This window comes from Eschrichtius robustus, chromosome 11 (assembly GCF_028021215.1).
Source record: "Eschrichtius robustus isolate mEscRob2 chromosome 11, mEscRob2.pri, whole genome shotgun sequence".
NCBI lineage: Eukaryota > Metazoa > Chordata > Mammalia > Artiodactyla > Eschrichtiidae > Eschrichtius > Eschrichtius robustus.
The window spans coordinates 14,020,788-14,034,890 of NC_090834.1; the positions used below are offsets into that span (position 1 = coordinate 14,020,788).

Here is a 14,103-nt window from a genome sequence, read left to right on the forward strand (position 1 = left end):
TGTCTGGTGTCCCCTGCTGCTACATCTTAGCCAGAACTTGAAGTCCTTGGTCCCCAGTCTGGGATGAAGGCAAGGAGGACGAGGCGGAGACTGTGTGGCCCCCTCGTGTGGAGCCGTGGAGGGGTGGCCCGGGGGGCCAGATGGTCCTGTGCCTGCTGCAGTGGCTCTGGGCCAGGTAGCCCCCAGGGCCATGACTCTTCCAGAGGCTACCACCTACTTCTTTATCACCAAAGGAGGAAAGGAAAAGGGTTTGGCCAAGTCCGTCTGTCTCCCTCCAGCCTCCACCCGCTGAGGATGGAATAGAGAAAGTGTTGGATGCGGAGCAGGAGAGCGTCTTCCCTCTTCTCTCTGCTGTCCGATCACTGGCAAGGTCCCTCTGCCCAGAGCTCAGGGCTCTGTACCCACCCAGGCGCAGCCACTGCCTTCCCCTCAGCCCCCGGCTCTTTCCCATACGAGCTCCCCACCCGCCTCTGGTCAGAGCTGAAGCCATACACAATTGGGTGTTTTGCCCCCCTCAGCCCCAGGAGTAAAACACTTCTCCTTTTCTCACTTCCTTTCCTGCCTTGTGAGGTGGCAGGGCAGTTACCTGGCTGAGGCCATTTGTACTGCACCTCCAGGGCCAAGGGCCATTTCTAGACAAGGTGTCTTCTGCCGTGGCCCCGTCCCCAGCCTTCCTGACCTGAGGGCCTGGTCTCCCATTGGCAGCTGTGATACAAAGGGAATTTGTCCCCAGTTCTCCCAGTCTGGTGCTGTCCTCAGTACCCCGTCAGCCAGGTCAAGTGCTTCCTCCCGGGCTGGCTGCGAGCTCCTGCCTCCCCCAGCCCCTCCCAGGGGCCAGGGCCTGGTCCCCCGTGTTCAGGGGCCACCTGCCCTCAATCCCGCCAGACACGTTCCCATCCTGTCTCAACCCGGGCCTCGTGCCCTTGAGTCCCTCACCCATGACCCAAGACTCCCCAAACCGACTCTTAAGTGTTTCCTGCGCAGAGGAGAGACGGGTCAGACTGAAAAGGGCCTGATGCCCTCCCCCTCCCCCGCTCCTCCCACCTCTGCCAACAGACTAGCTTTCCAAGGTGAATTCCACAGGCCAGCTACTTCCCTCCATCCATGGCCACACCCCCAGCCATTTTGTACCATTATATAAATATATATATAAATATAAATATATAAATACAATATGTGAAGACATCTTCTTGGTTTTTATTTTGAAACAATTTTTAGGCTTGTTCCGGGGGTCTCTGTGCTGCCTGTACTGTATTGACCTGTTTTATAGGTGCCTTTTTATTAAAAAGAGAAAATTAAAAATCCAGTTTCTTGCTGTCTTGCTTCCGTGTCTGGCTCCTCCGCTGCCCAACTTACTATTGGGTGCTGGGAGGAAAAAGGGGCTCCAGGGATTCCCTGGTGTTCCACGGTGAAGACCTAGTCCCCTGGGTCACAGCTCTGATCTCCCCTGCGGGAGCCTCTTAGGGACCCTGGCTGACTGGCTTGAGTGGGCTTGGGCAACCGATGTGTGCCCTCAGCAACTACAGGGGTCCCTGATGTCTCATTCTAGGCAGACCAGAGGCTGGGGAGGAGGCAGGGAGAGCCCTCCCCGGGCAGGGGGCAGGCGGGCGCAGAGCAGCTTCCTGTGGTTCCATCTGAGTGGTATCCTCTCGGGGCAGGGCCCAGCTTCCTGGAGCCTGGGGACTTCCCTGCCTAGGCCTGCTTGTCACACTGCCCAGCCCAAGGGGATGCCTTGCGGCTCTTGCTGAGGCCCAGAGAGATGGCCTGGCCTGCAGGCAGGGGGCTGGATGAGATGACCCCCAGGGACCCCTTAGGTCTGTCTCTTTCCTCAGGAGGTCTCCATCTCTGCTCCGTGGTCAGATTCTCTCTGTGGCTCCAGGAGTTTCCCCTGGCTGTGTAGTTTGCGGGGAGAGGGACAGGGAAGAACGCGTCTGTCCCCTTCCCCATCGGTGCCCAGACCCACCAGGGCCCTGGACCCTGCTGCCCCTGGCCCACCCTGGGAGCTCTCCACCCTGGGCAGAGAAGACAGCTGGCTTTGGTTAATACTTGTTCATCCTTGGAGCTGGGGAAGGAGAATCTTTCCTTCCCTTGGTTGGGCTCCTCTCTGCTGACCTTAGTCCTTCTCTAGGATGCTGGCTGGTCTCTGAGGGCGCCTGGAGTCTGCCTCAGGCTGCAGACCTCCCAGGGCCCAGTGACGTGGTGCTGGCCCGGTGCCATTTTGGTCAGAGCCAGGGGCAGCCACCTGGACCGGGTCATCCTGAGCTTCCTGCTTGGTCAAGATGCTGCACGGCTGGTGACCTGAAAGAATGTCTGTGCTTGTTCGGCACTGAGACATGTTAAGGCCCCAGTCTGTTGCCAGCTGGCCTTTCCTCAGCCTTAACCTCCATCCATCCCCTGGTGCTCAGCCGCTTGTTACTTTTGGCAGGTGAGCTGGGAGGAGAGGTGGGTGGTTGTGGAGGTCGGTGGTCCATAAGATGATGGAGTACATTCTGGAAGGGGAATGACTTTCCCTATTGACAGGGGCAGAAGTAAAATTTGTTTCTTGAGCTTTAGATGGTTAGGATGAGAGAAGGTAAGTGTGGTCCTCTCAGCCCAAAGTGATGCAGACGAGCACAGGTATCCTTTGCTTTGCCCTTGGGCTGCTTTCCCCTCCCTGCACCCCAGCCTAGACCCGGGGCTGGGAGAAGAGCTGGCGGGGATGTCCCAGAAAGAGGGGTTGGTTCCTCCAGCTGCCCCATATGAGGACACTGGCCAAGGCGAGCTCTTAGGATCCCAGATCCTGTTGGAAGAAGTTCGAGCATCACTGCCTGCCCCAAGGAAAGCGGAAACAAAGGGGGGCTAGGACCTAGAAGGTGGTGAGGGAGGTGGCATTCTCTGACTCCGAGAGGCTGCTCTTGCGCCAACTAGGGAAGAACTGGCAAAGAGAGGCAGAGCCGGCACAGCCCAGCTTGGTCAGAAGCCGCGACAGGTCACTGCGGAACTTCACGCCGGCAAACGTGTAGAGCATGGGATTGAGGCAGCAGTGGGCCAGGCCCAGGAACTCACTCATGGTGATGGCCACGGAGAGATAGCCATTGAACTCACAGCTACTGCCCAGGGCCTTCAGCCTCGTCAGGGTGTCCAGGAAGATAACGACGTGGTAGGGTGACCAGCAGAGGAAGAAGACACTTGTCACAAGGATGGCCACCCTGACCGCCTTCTGCCGCTGAGGACGCCGCTGGGCCTGGCACAGCCTGTGCACCACCCCGACATAGCACCAGGTCATCACCAGCATTGGCAGCAGGAATCCTCCGATGTGATAGAGAAAGCGGGAGGTGAACCAGGCATTGGTTTCGGCCTGGTTCTCTTGGGGGAAGGTGCAGCGTGGCAGAGAGTCGTTGTAATGGGGTTGACTGACCTTGGCGAAAAGGATCTCTGGCAAGGCGAAGAAGACGCCCGCCAGCCAGATGGTTGCACAGGTGATGTGGATGGAGAGGAGGCGGCGGTGGCGGTAGGCGTGGACGGCGTGGACGATGGCCAGGTAGCGGTCCACGGCGATGCAGGCCAGGAGCAGGCTGCTGCAGTAGAAGTTGATCTTGTGCAGAGAAATCACGGTTTTGCAGAGGAAGCTGCCCAGGACCCAGCCCACGGAGCCCTCGGCCACAGCAAAGGGCAGGATGAAGACCAGCAGGAGGTCGGCCACCGCCAGGTGGAACAGGAAGGTCTCGGTTGAGCTGCGCGTTTGCCGGTGCCGCTCCAGGATCACCAGCACCAGGATGTTGCCCATCATGCCCAGGAGGAAGATGAGCCCATAGGCCACGGGCACGAACACGGCCTTGAAGGAGGTCAGCAGGGGCCCCTCAACCGTGGAGCAGAGGTGATTTTCCATTGTGTGGGTCTCCGTGCTGTCATTGTAGCTGCCTAATTCCTTGTACTGCAAGGGCAAGGAGACAGGAGGGTGGGAACTGAGAACCAGTCTTTCCTCTCAGAGAGGGACCCAGACCCCCTGGTAGAGTAATCCTATCCCCCCAGGCTAACTGCTTTTGTCCCTGCACTCCCAGTCTGCCCACGGACCAAATCCCAGTTTCCCTTTGTGTTCCTCAAACAAATCACGTTGCCTTTTCCAACTTCAGTTTTCGTCTGTAAACATCCCTCACTGGGTAGTGACAAAGAGGAAAGGAGATATATGGTGTGGATGTGCTTCATAAACTCTGAAGGGCTGGGCACCTGTAAGTCATTTCTCGTTTGCAAGTCCTCAGGTGTGGAAGGATGCAGCCGCAGGGGCTGGAATCAGGGTTTCCATTTGGGGAATGGATCTGGTTGGGACAAAGAGCCACCTCTTCCAATTCTGAACAGAACAGAGGGCACTAAGACCTAGGATCCTGCTGAAGGGGTGGATGCTGATATGGCCTGCTGGCTTGCTCTCAGTTTGTCCCCTTGTTCCTTCATTATATCTGAAATTGCAGTAAGAGCCTCTTTTTTGTTTAATCGGCACAGCAAGCTCAAGGTATGTGGTATTCCTGTTTCACCCATGTCTTGCCAGAGATCAGGTCTGCTTGAACCCGCGCTGATGTAACTTCCACCACTACGCAGCACTGCCTGGCTGCCCTGCCTCCTACTCCCCATCCCCAGCAAACGCCTCACTCTGCTCCCTTCTCCTCGAGGGGGGTGGGGAGGGGAGGAGGGGGGGAGGTTTCCAAGTGAAGGGGATGTGCCCACTCTGTCTCCGGAAGCTCACTCCTCCCTTGCCTCCTCCTCCTCCCCCCACCCCTCCCCACCCCAGCACTCAGGTTGTTTACCCAGCTAACCGCAAAGGAAGGCAGGGTGCCTGTTTTCATACCTTTCACTCACAGCTGTCCCCCTGCACCTGCTCCGCACTTCCCAGCTCTGTTCCTCCCACCCCCTCCCCTAACCAGCCCCCTCTCCACAGCATTTCAAAACCAATTATAACCAGCTTATGTGGGTTCAAAAAGGCACTTCTGTAAACGATGAGCCCCAGGGAGAGAGAGGATGGGAGAGGGTACCGGGCACCCAGGCTCAGGGTGGTCCCACCCTGCCCTCCTTCCTGGAGAGCGAGGGTCCCACACAAGCAGGGGGTGGTTGTACTGCTACCCAGGGCCCCAGTTGTGGGTCATACACTTGCTCTCAATGGTGGGAAGACCCATTCCCCAACCTGGGCCTTTCCTTCTGGTTCCTGGGACAGGTGGCTCTGGGAGAAGCGGGTGGGAGGATACATTAGTGCAGTGGCAGAGTCATAGGCTCGCCCGACCCCAGCATCCCTCTGCCATAGCCCCAGTCTAGCCCTTCTTCACCCTAATGCTCTCCCCATTACTGGGGACAGGACTACTGTCTCCCCATGGGTCCCATTCTCACCGACTTCTCCACTCTTATCCATCTCCTACACAGAGGACAGGATGAGTTTTTCAACCCACGAATACCATCACATCAGTGTCCTGCTTAAAATCTTTTACTGGTTCCCTGTTACCTCTAAGCAGTGGTTTTCTTTTCTTTTTGTCTTTACCTTTTTTTTTTTTTTCAGTTTCATAGAATTTAAAAAAAAATTTTATTGGAGTAGAGTTGATTTAAAATGTTGTGTTAGTCATATTTAATAGCAAAGCCAATTATAAGGAAAAGTCATGTTTGGGATCAAGTTCATCAGTGGAAGATTGGAAGAAGCCAACCTCAGTGCATTCACACAGCAGAATACAATGCAACGCTCAAAAAGAAGTGAGGTTTACCTGCATGTTCTCTTAGGAAGAGATGTTTACCATACATTACTAAATTTCAGAACTAGTTGTGGGGCCTCTCATACAGCGTAAGTCCATGGACTTTCTTTGCAGGTTTTACTGGGGTTGGGGGTGGGGGCGGGAAGGGAGGGAGCCTCTGGTCCTCCCGTCTTTAAACCAGACACCCTTGCCTCATGTGGTGTTTCACACATATGCTTTTGTTTAAGAAAATGGTTCTGCTTTCACTGGAAGACCATGGACTTGCAGGGTGAGGTCTAAACTCCTCTACAGGGCCTTTACATTTTTGCAAACTGTATATTCCCCTGACCTTTCAAACCTTCTCTTCCACTTTATCGCTTTATCCCTCTCCTTCAGGTTTATCATTCTCCTGGCTGCCTGCCCCCGTCACGCTGATACAATCCTGTCTCTAAACTCTTCCTTTCGCCCAGCAGTCCTTTCTCCCCAAGTCTGCCTACTGCTATGCTTCCTTCAAGGCCCCACTCAATCCCACCTTCCTACGTCCTGCCTAACTTTTCTGCTTGGAATTACATTCTCTCTTCTTCCATCACGTGTGCCTTTATTACCTCACTCAGGGTTGGGATGTCGGTGGCCTCATTGGATGGTGAGCTCCCAGGGGCAGGTCTCCTGTGTCTCCCTGACAAGGCCATGTGTTTTACACATGCCAGACATGCTGCAGGTGTGTGCTACACCGCTTGGAGAGCAGTTTCCCAGATAAGGCCAGGGGACCTCGTATTCTGGGACTCTGGGGAAGTTCCTCCCTGTGCCTCAGCAGACTCAGACACTCCTTCTCACCCTTCTTCAGTTTTTGCCTCTTCCCAGTGCTCTTGACAGCCTAGAGCCTATCTTGGGCTCTCTATCCGTATCGGGAGTCATTTCCAACATCGTCATTGAATACAACCATTTGACTCCTCCTGGAATTCAGCAGGAGTTAAAGGGGAGAGCAGTGAGATGAGCTGTTTTCATGCAGAGCAAAGCAACTGAGACAGAAGAAGAGACGCAGGGTTTGGTGCAGTCAGCGGGGCTGGACTCCGTCTACCTCGCGGTGGGAGCCTGGCCGTCCCACTGCCCAGCGGAGGGCTTAGGTGCAGCCAGCCTGTCTGGTCCAGAACCACTCAAGACCTGCCCTCTAAAGCATTCAGGTTGATTGGTTTGCTGCTCATTTAAAGTCAACACAGAGAGACAAGTCCCTAGGACCCCAGAGCCCCCATCTCCTGAGAACCCAGGTTTAGAGGAGGGTTGGGAGTGGGGGACTGTCTTTCCCTTCTTGCCAAGAGATCGTTGTTCGGCAGAGCGCTCAGGCAGAGAGGAGAGGACGGAGGAAGCTGGTTTGAGGAGTGCTGAGAGATGGCGATGCCCCTCAGCAGGAGGTGTCAAACAGACATCCTGGGGGCTCGGGAGTGGCACGTGTTAAAGCCACTTCCCACAGCCGGGGGATCCGGCACACCCACCCTTCCTCAAATCATGGAGAGAGGTAATCGAGCAAGGTCAGCTCTGGCCCAGTGGGAAGTTAGGAATCAGGAATCCTGAATGCTGTGGGGAGTGGGCGCGGAAGGGAGCCCCCCAAGACTCACACCCAGAGGGAGCTCAGGGTGGGCCACCTGGCCGAGCGCTCACTCATTCTTTGCCATGAGAAGCTGCAGGAAGCCACGGCCCTCAGGCACACACACACTCTGACGGCAGCATGACCCTGTATAGACTCAGACGTGTGACTGCTGGGGCCATGACAGCATGTGGCATAAGCAGGTACCCAGTGGACAGTAGCCTAACAGAGGCCAGGGACCCAGGCCTCAAAGAAGGCAAGAAAACACGATGACCGGGATGAAGCTGCGGAGAGGGCAGGAGTGGGGACTAGAACATTCTGTGTCCTGCTATTGAGGTGCCAGGAGAAGGGAGGATGGGGGGAGAGATCAAAGTGCTTGGAATTATAAATATTACTCTTCCTACCCCCACTCCACCCCTCTGCCCCTCCCTTCTTTCCTTCCTCAGGAGCCTCTGTGGGACCCAGGCCCCTCCCTGGATAATTAAGTCCTCCAAGCCCCATCTGACTTCACATAATGAGGCTGTCTCACTGCCCTGCACTGGCCGGTGTGAAGCTCAGCGAACGTTTGCTGATGGGGCTCTGTGTCAGCAGGTGGGCAGCCGGTGTCTAGGACCTTCCTCGGGGGTCTGTCCTGGATCCTCTCCTCTTTTTCTCTCTCAGCCCTGTCTTGGGTGATACGGCTGGGGGAGGCTTTCAGACAGTGCAGAGTTCTCTACAACCTGGAACTACAGGCGCAAACTGACCAGATGGAATTGATAAAGAAAAGTGTAGAGACCTAGATGGGGTTTAAAACTTCAACTCTTCAGGGACAGGTTGGAGAAGACCTGACCTAACAACTGTTTATGCGAAAAAGACCCGAGAGTTTGTTGACTGCAAGCTTCAGATGAGTCAACAGGGTGACGTGGCTGCCAGCAGGGCTTTGTTACCTTATCTAGGTGAACAGAAACCTGTAGGTGGGCACCTGCCACCAACCCAGTTTGTTTGGGCTGGACAAGCGTGACCAGCTGTTAAGGGGTCTGGAAATCCCCACCCTGGGAGGAAGTTTCCAGGTCCTAGGCTGTGGTGTCCAGGAAAGAGAAGACTTGAGTCCGGGAGAGCTGGCTCCTTCAAGGGCTGGAAAGAGCCCCCATGGCGAGAAGGCAGGATGGGCTTATTGTGTGAGGTCCTAGAGGGTAGAGCAGGAGAAATGGGCAGAGGTTGGGATTGGGGGTGTTTCAGTCAAAGGAGAAAGAACCTTCTAACAGGCCCTTGGGAGGAAGAGGAATGTTTGAGGCCCAGTGTGTGGGGAGGGATTCCTGCTCTGGAAAGGAAGCTGGGCCCTGCCCTCAGATGCCCCTTGCTCACAGCTCCCAGATGCTCCGAGTCTCCGGTTGCCATGCCCTGCCCTGCGCTGATCTGGTTCTCAGTGTCTCCTTCATCTAGCTCAGCACCTGGGTGGGAGCCATTGCTTCTCCAGCCTGTCTGTCCCGCACTGAGTGAATGGCCCAGCCTGACTTGCTTCTCAGCCCCCAGGAGGGAGGCAGGGCCGCTGAGTGCTTGGCTCATCCAGGCCCAACTCCAGGGCTCCAGGGGCCTGAGTCATACTAGCTGCAAGAGGTGTCTACACACAGACGCGGTTCATCACTCTGGCTATAGGGGACACACACAGGCTCCGGCTCCTTTTATGTCCCTGGCTGGATATTCCCAACCCAGAGTCAGGAGTCATGAGTGGGACCAGCCAGGGTGTCTCTCACTCCAGCTTTCAGTGGCTTGAGGGGTGCGGGGGTCTGGAGGAAGGAGGCTGGGCTGAGGGGCGAGGGCGGAGGACTTTATCCCTTCCCCACTCTTCCTTTAGAGGTTCCACACCCCCCAAAGACCATCTGAGACTCCGGCTGGCCATTTGTCACATCTCCCCCCTCTCCCCGCCCCCACCCCTCAGGAGCGAGCCCGCCAGGCTCCTCTTCCATCTCCACCCAAGGGTTTTGGCCATTAGGAACATGGCACTACTCTGGGTGTGGTTCTGGGGGGAGACTTTAAGCTACCCCTACCTCTGCACTGAGTCTTCAGGTTTCAGGGGGTCCCCCTTGGCACCCCAGATCAATTTTCACTTTGGGGACAGAGCCACACAGTCCGAGGGACAGGTAGACAGGTCTCTTAGGTGTGTACGGCAACCTCTTGAAGCCATCACCTGGGTCAGTACTGATTTGAAATATTTTGTCCCATTGTTCCTGAAAGAATACACATTCTTGTGTCCTGATTCTCAGTGCTAAATTCATGGTCACTTTTTCTGCCATTGTGCCAGAGGAGTGGATCAGCTACAGTCTGTGTCCTCACTGAAGGCAAGAATTCCTGATGGAGACTGTGGTCTGTGTGCCTGAGCCCAGACTTGCCCCAACACTGACCTCTCCCCAGGCTGGCCCTGGGTCTCGCCCTCATCTCTGACCCTTCCAATCACCCCCAGTTGGGGCTTCTTCCACTGGGGTTCCTCTGGGAATTTTGACCTGGTTTGGGAGGGGGTGAGCCTCCCTTCCCCCTAGGTAAACCCCAGAAACAGCCTGAGCTGGTTTTGGTTCCTCTTCTTCACACCTCCTTGATGAAATGGGACAGTGCCTATGAATGGCCTTTACGTCCTGTGATGCTCTGATCACGCTGAAGTCATAGTTTGTGGGGGTCATCCCTGGGGAGGGGTCAGGGGAAGCCAGGCCCTGGGGCTGGACCAGCTTCACCCTGCTCTATAGCAGCTTCCCCTCCTGGCTGGTGTGCAGGGTGGGGCTGGAGGTGCAGTTTATGACTGACCCCCTTAGGTGCCCCAGGTCCTAGGTCTGTCAAGAGGAGGCTGCATGCTTTCAGATCCAGGTTCCTATGGACAGAGGCTTTTCTAGGTCTGCCTAGATCTGCCTTCCCAGCAGGATGGGTCCCTGGCATGCCCACCCCAGGGACCTGGCTCCTAGTTTCTGGTACTTAGCCATCTAGAGTTTTTCTGTTTGGATCCTCCGTTCGTGGGAATTAGCAACCTATCTCAAGAAAATGGACATTTTAAACAGTTGATCTTAGAATGCAAGAGGAGGGAGGGAAGACAGGATGCCCAACACTCGGTTTATGGCCAAGAGTCCCCGGTTCTTAACCCAGCATTGGAGTCTAGAACCCAGTGTTCTAGGACACTGAACTGATACTTGGTTTGGACCGGGAGAGGGAGAGGAATAGGAAGCAAAACAATAGAAGTGAGACTAACTCCAGAGAGAAATGGGGAGTTGAGACACTCAGCAGAGCAGCACAAATCAGTACATACTTATTGAGAAGCTACTGCATACAAGATTCTTCTGCTGCCCTGCCATGCCAGGGCCCCTGTGCTGGCAGATACCGTCAGGGAGACTGTCAAAACTGCTCAAGGTCCTGCTGTGAGTGGCGGGGGGGTGGAGAGAGAGGGTCTGTACTTCTGAGGGGGCAACAGCCCTGGAGAGAGAGTATATGGGAGGTGAGTGCAGGCGGGATGAGGTGCTGGGGGCTGGCTGAAGACGGGTTCAGGGCCCGGATGGTCCTAGGACTCCTGGCTCCTGGCCCGACCCTGATGGAGGGGGTTCAGGCCTGCAGGGATGCCTGGACTGAGACCACTCATCTGAGGCGTTACATGAAGTGAATCACCGCTCTCTGTCCCTGGGCTGCAGGTTTTCTTTGGTATGTGGGACATGCCCCACTGTCTCCCTGCCCCCTGCCGCCACCTGTCTCTAGTAGGTCACGCAGTGGAGTGAGGCGTGCAGTTAGGGGAACTCTTGAGGTTTCTCAGAAGCCAGAACCGGCCAGGTCTCGAGTTGGTTACTGTGATATCCAACTGGGTCAGGGCTCGTGGTCAGCTTGAAGCTTCGGGCAGAGGAAGATGCCCAGTAACCTAGTCAGGTGAGGCCAGGGGCCAGGGATGGGGGCCAGGGTGGGAGCACGTTGCCTTGTCAAGGTTGTTGGGTTTTAGTCTGGTTGGACTCAGGGCCAGTTTTATGGACGTGAGACCAGTACAGTCACGCAGGGCCCAGCACTTAGAAGAGCCCTGTGCTTGGTTTAGTGCTCTGCTGTCTCTATCTTGAAATTTTTAACAGAGGCCCTGCATGTTCATTTTGCATTGGGTCCCACAAATTAAGCAGCAGGTCTGATTAGACTGATGGTTCTGGCTCTGCTTTTATCGGGGGGTTGGATCTGAGAAGACAGACTTTGGGTAATTATCCCTTCCCCCACCTCCCCATGTTCTGCTTACGCTTCCAAGTCTTGGGATCTGGGCAAGTGAGAGGCAGACTTTTCCAAGCAAGTCTGGGAACACAGTTGGTGGAGTTATAGACTCCAGTCAGGGGAGCTAGAGGGAGTCAGAGACCATCTCAGGGTGAGTTTAGGGCCAGGAGAGCTGGCAGGTATTGGAGAAAAGGTTTGGACCTTTCGAAAAGGATCCAGCCCAGAATTTAGCTCAGAGAGAAGTTCTTTTCCTAGCAGTGCCCTTGGCCATGGGGGAAAGGGAGTGAAGACTACAAGAAAGTTTCTAAAAGATCCTTACAAGCAACACTCTGCTGCCCTCACACAGGAGCCTTGGGTCTCTGGTTGAGTTGCTCCTTACATACATCTTTTGGGGACCCAGTAACAGCCAAGCCAACTGGGTTACTCTGCTTCACGGGACAGTCTTGGGTGGGTGGCAGAGAGTGACGCTGGGGACTATTTTCTTAGTCCACCAAAAAATACCTTATCTCTAGAGAGCCCAGGCCTCTGAGGGAGGCCACAATGTGCTCAAAGACATTTCTAGGATTAACACCGAGTTCTTCCACTAACTTGATACCAGCTTGGCACCCCCTACCTCCTGACCCCAGCCCACTGGGGTCCCCTCCCTTGCTGACCATCTCCTTGGGTTTAGCACATAATCATCATCTACGAGCTTCTGGTGAGTAGGTTTTTTCTTTCTTCTTGGCTAGTCCGTGAGCTATTGAAGTGCCAAGACCAGGCTCTCACCTTCTCTCTCCAAGAGAGAATGTCGTGCCCCGATGACAGAATCGTATAGCAAGAGATGAATAAACATACACTGACTGGTCAACTAGCAATGCCAGCCTCCTGATATTAAGAAAACCTCCAAAGTACTTTCCTACCTACCCCGTATTCCAGCCCCGTATTCTCCTCCGATGAGGAGAGGAGCCCCTATTGAAGGATGGAGGCAAAGTGACTTGTTCTAGGTCCTAGAGCGTGTCAGGGAGGATGCAGGACCTGAACCCATACTTCCAATCCCCTCTAAATAAAGGATGTCTATTGAAGGCAGCAGCTCTATTTTCCATGGAATGAGAAATCAAACCTCACAAGGCAGGCGCCAATGGGCCCGTCTAGATTCTGCCGATCCGCAGTGGGAGAGGACTGCATGCCTTTCCCCTCTTCCTGGGGCCCCGGGCGCAGGATATTTAGAATTCCTGGGCGACCATAAGCTACCTGTCCCTACTCACCAGGTCCTCCAGGTTGTAGTTCATGAAGTCCATGTCCAGGGTTAGGGGGTAGTTCATGGTTGTAGCCGTATGTCACCAGACTGGCCACTGCCTGATGTTGAGAGCTTCTCCGCCTGGTGACTATAGAGAGGTGGCAGCCGTCAGCTGCAAATTTAAACAAATGAACTGTGTGCTGTCTCCTGGGGCTGCGTAGGACCCGAGGCCTGTCTCACAACTCATCACTTTTTTTTTTTTCCACTGGGTCTTTTGTGTTTTTTTGAAGAAAAAGGGAAAATCCCCACAGCATCAGTGCTAGTCAAGCATTTCAGCTTCTTTCCCGGCAATAGTTGTCTCCGTTGGGGCTTGTAACTGGTTTAAAGGCTGCCGCTCGCTTCTCCTCCCTGTATCTCCACCAGCCTCCCAACAGGGAGTTGTGCCTTGTAATGAAAACCACCACATCGGTTGGGGGGCTTTGAGGGAAACTCCACGTAGAAGGGGAACAGGAGGTGAGCTCTTCCAGGCCCTCTCCTCCAAGCTGCCTCCAAACCCTCATCTGTCTCCCCACTAGGGCAACCCAGCCCCCAGTGTGCCCAGGGCTGAAAGTCCCTTGTCCTGGGAAACCCCTCAGTCCGAGGCAGACTGGGATACCCTACTTGCATCATCCTTTTGCCCAGGCAGGGGCAAAACCCCTTCCCTTTCTAGCTCAAGTTCAGAAGAGATAGGTTAGAAGTTTTCAAAGGGAGCAACAATAAAACAGTGCTGGAAGACAAAAACAAAATTACCCAAATCACCAAGCACAAAAATATAGTCACAGAAGAGTCATTTTCTGACTCAAAAATAATGATGTTCTAGCTATAAATTAACTTGGTTGGCACATAAATGGTTAACGTCATAGACTACCCAGCTAGAGTAGACTTTTACATGGGAGGACGCTGAGGCCCAGAGAGGCAGAGTGACGTCCTCAGGACACACAGCTAACCAGTGGAAGAGCCAGGATTGAACCCAGGCTTCCTGACTCCATATTCAGTGTTTCCTCTATCCCACCAGGCTGCTACTCTTACAGGCTCAACGCAACCCTTTTCCTTTCCCTCACCTCTGCCCTGTCTGTGGACCCCTACCTTTAAGAAGCTCAATGTAGACACTGATTGACTTCCCCTCCAAGTCTCATCTTCGTGCTTTTGCTTCCAGGAGAAGTCCACAATGATACAAAAACAGTGAGTGCACACACAGAGGCACCCACACGTGACGTGCTCTTTCCTTGCCCCGTGTCATCCTCCCCTTCCAGCCAAATGGCCATTGGCTGGGATTCTCCCCTTTCTAGTGCCCTCCTTCTCCTTTTCCTCCATGTTCACCTTCCCCTTTTCTCTCCCCCACTTCACCCCAACAGATACATCTTTCTTGGGTTTCGACAGCTTGAGGA

At 54.6% G+C, this 14,103-nt stretch overlaps 1 protein-coding gene across 1 annotated transcript; it reads right to left on the minus strand.

Annotated features, from left to right (window-relative positions):
* Positions 1–2,845: 2,845 nt before the first annotated feature.
* CXCR5 (C-X-C motif chemokine receptor 5) lies at positions 2,846–12,761 on the minus strand. Its single transcript, XM_068555970.1, has 2 exons — positions 12,705–12,761; positions 2,846–3,913 (listed from the first exon to the last, which is right to left on the minus strand). Exons 1-2 carry the CDS (start codon positions 12,759–12,761, stop codon positions 2,846–2,848), a joined length of 1,125 nt encoding a protein of 374 aa, XP_068412071.1.
* Positions 12,762–14,103: the final 1,342 nt, after the last annotated feature.

What these genes read in the sequence shown, in the direction of transcription:
- CXCR5 (XM_068555970.1), bottom strand. Translation starts at nt 12,761, where the DNA reads ATGAACTACCCCCTAACCCTGGACATGGACTTCATGAACTACAACCTG. An exon ending in ACTACAACCTGGAGGACCTG is followed by an intron (nt 3,914 to 12,704) that starts GTGAGTAGGGAC and finishes TTGCCCTTGCAG; the next exon opens with TACAAGGAATTAGGCAGCTA.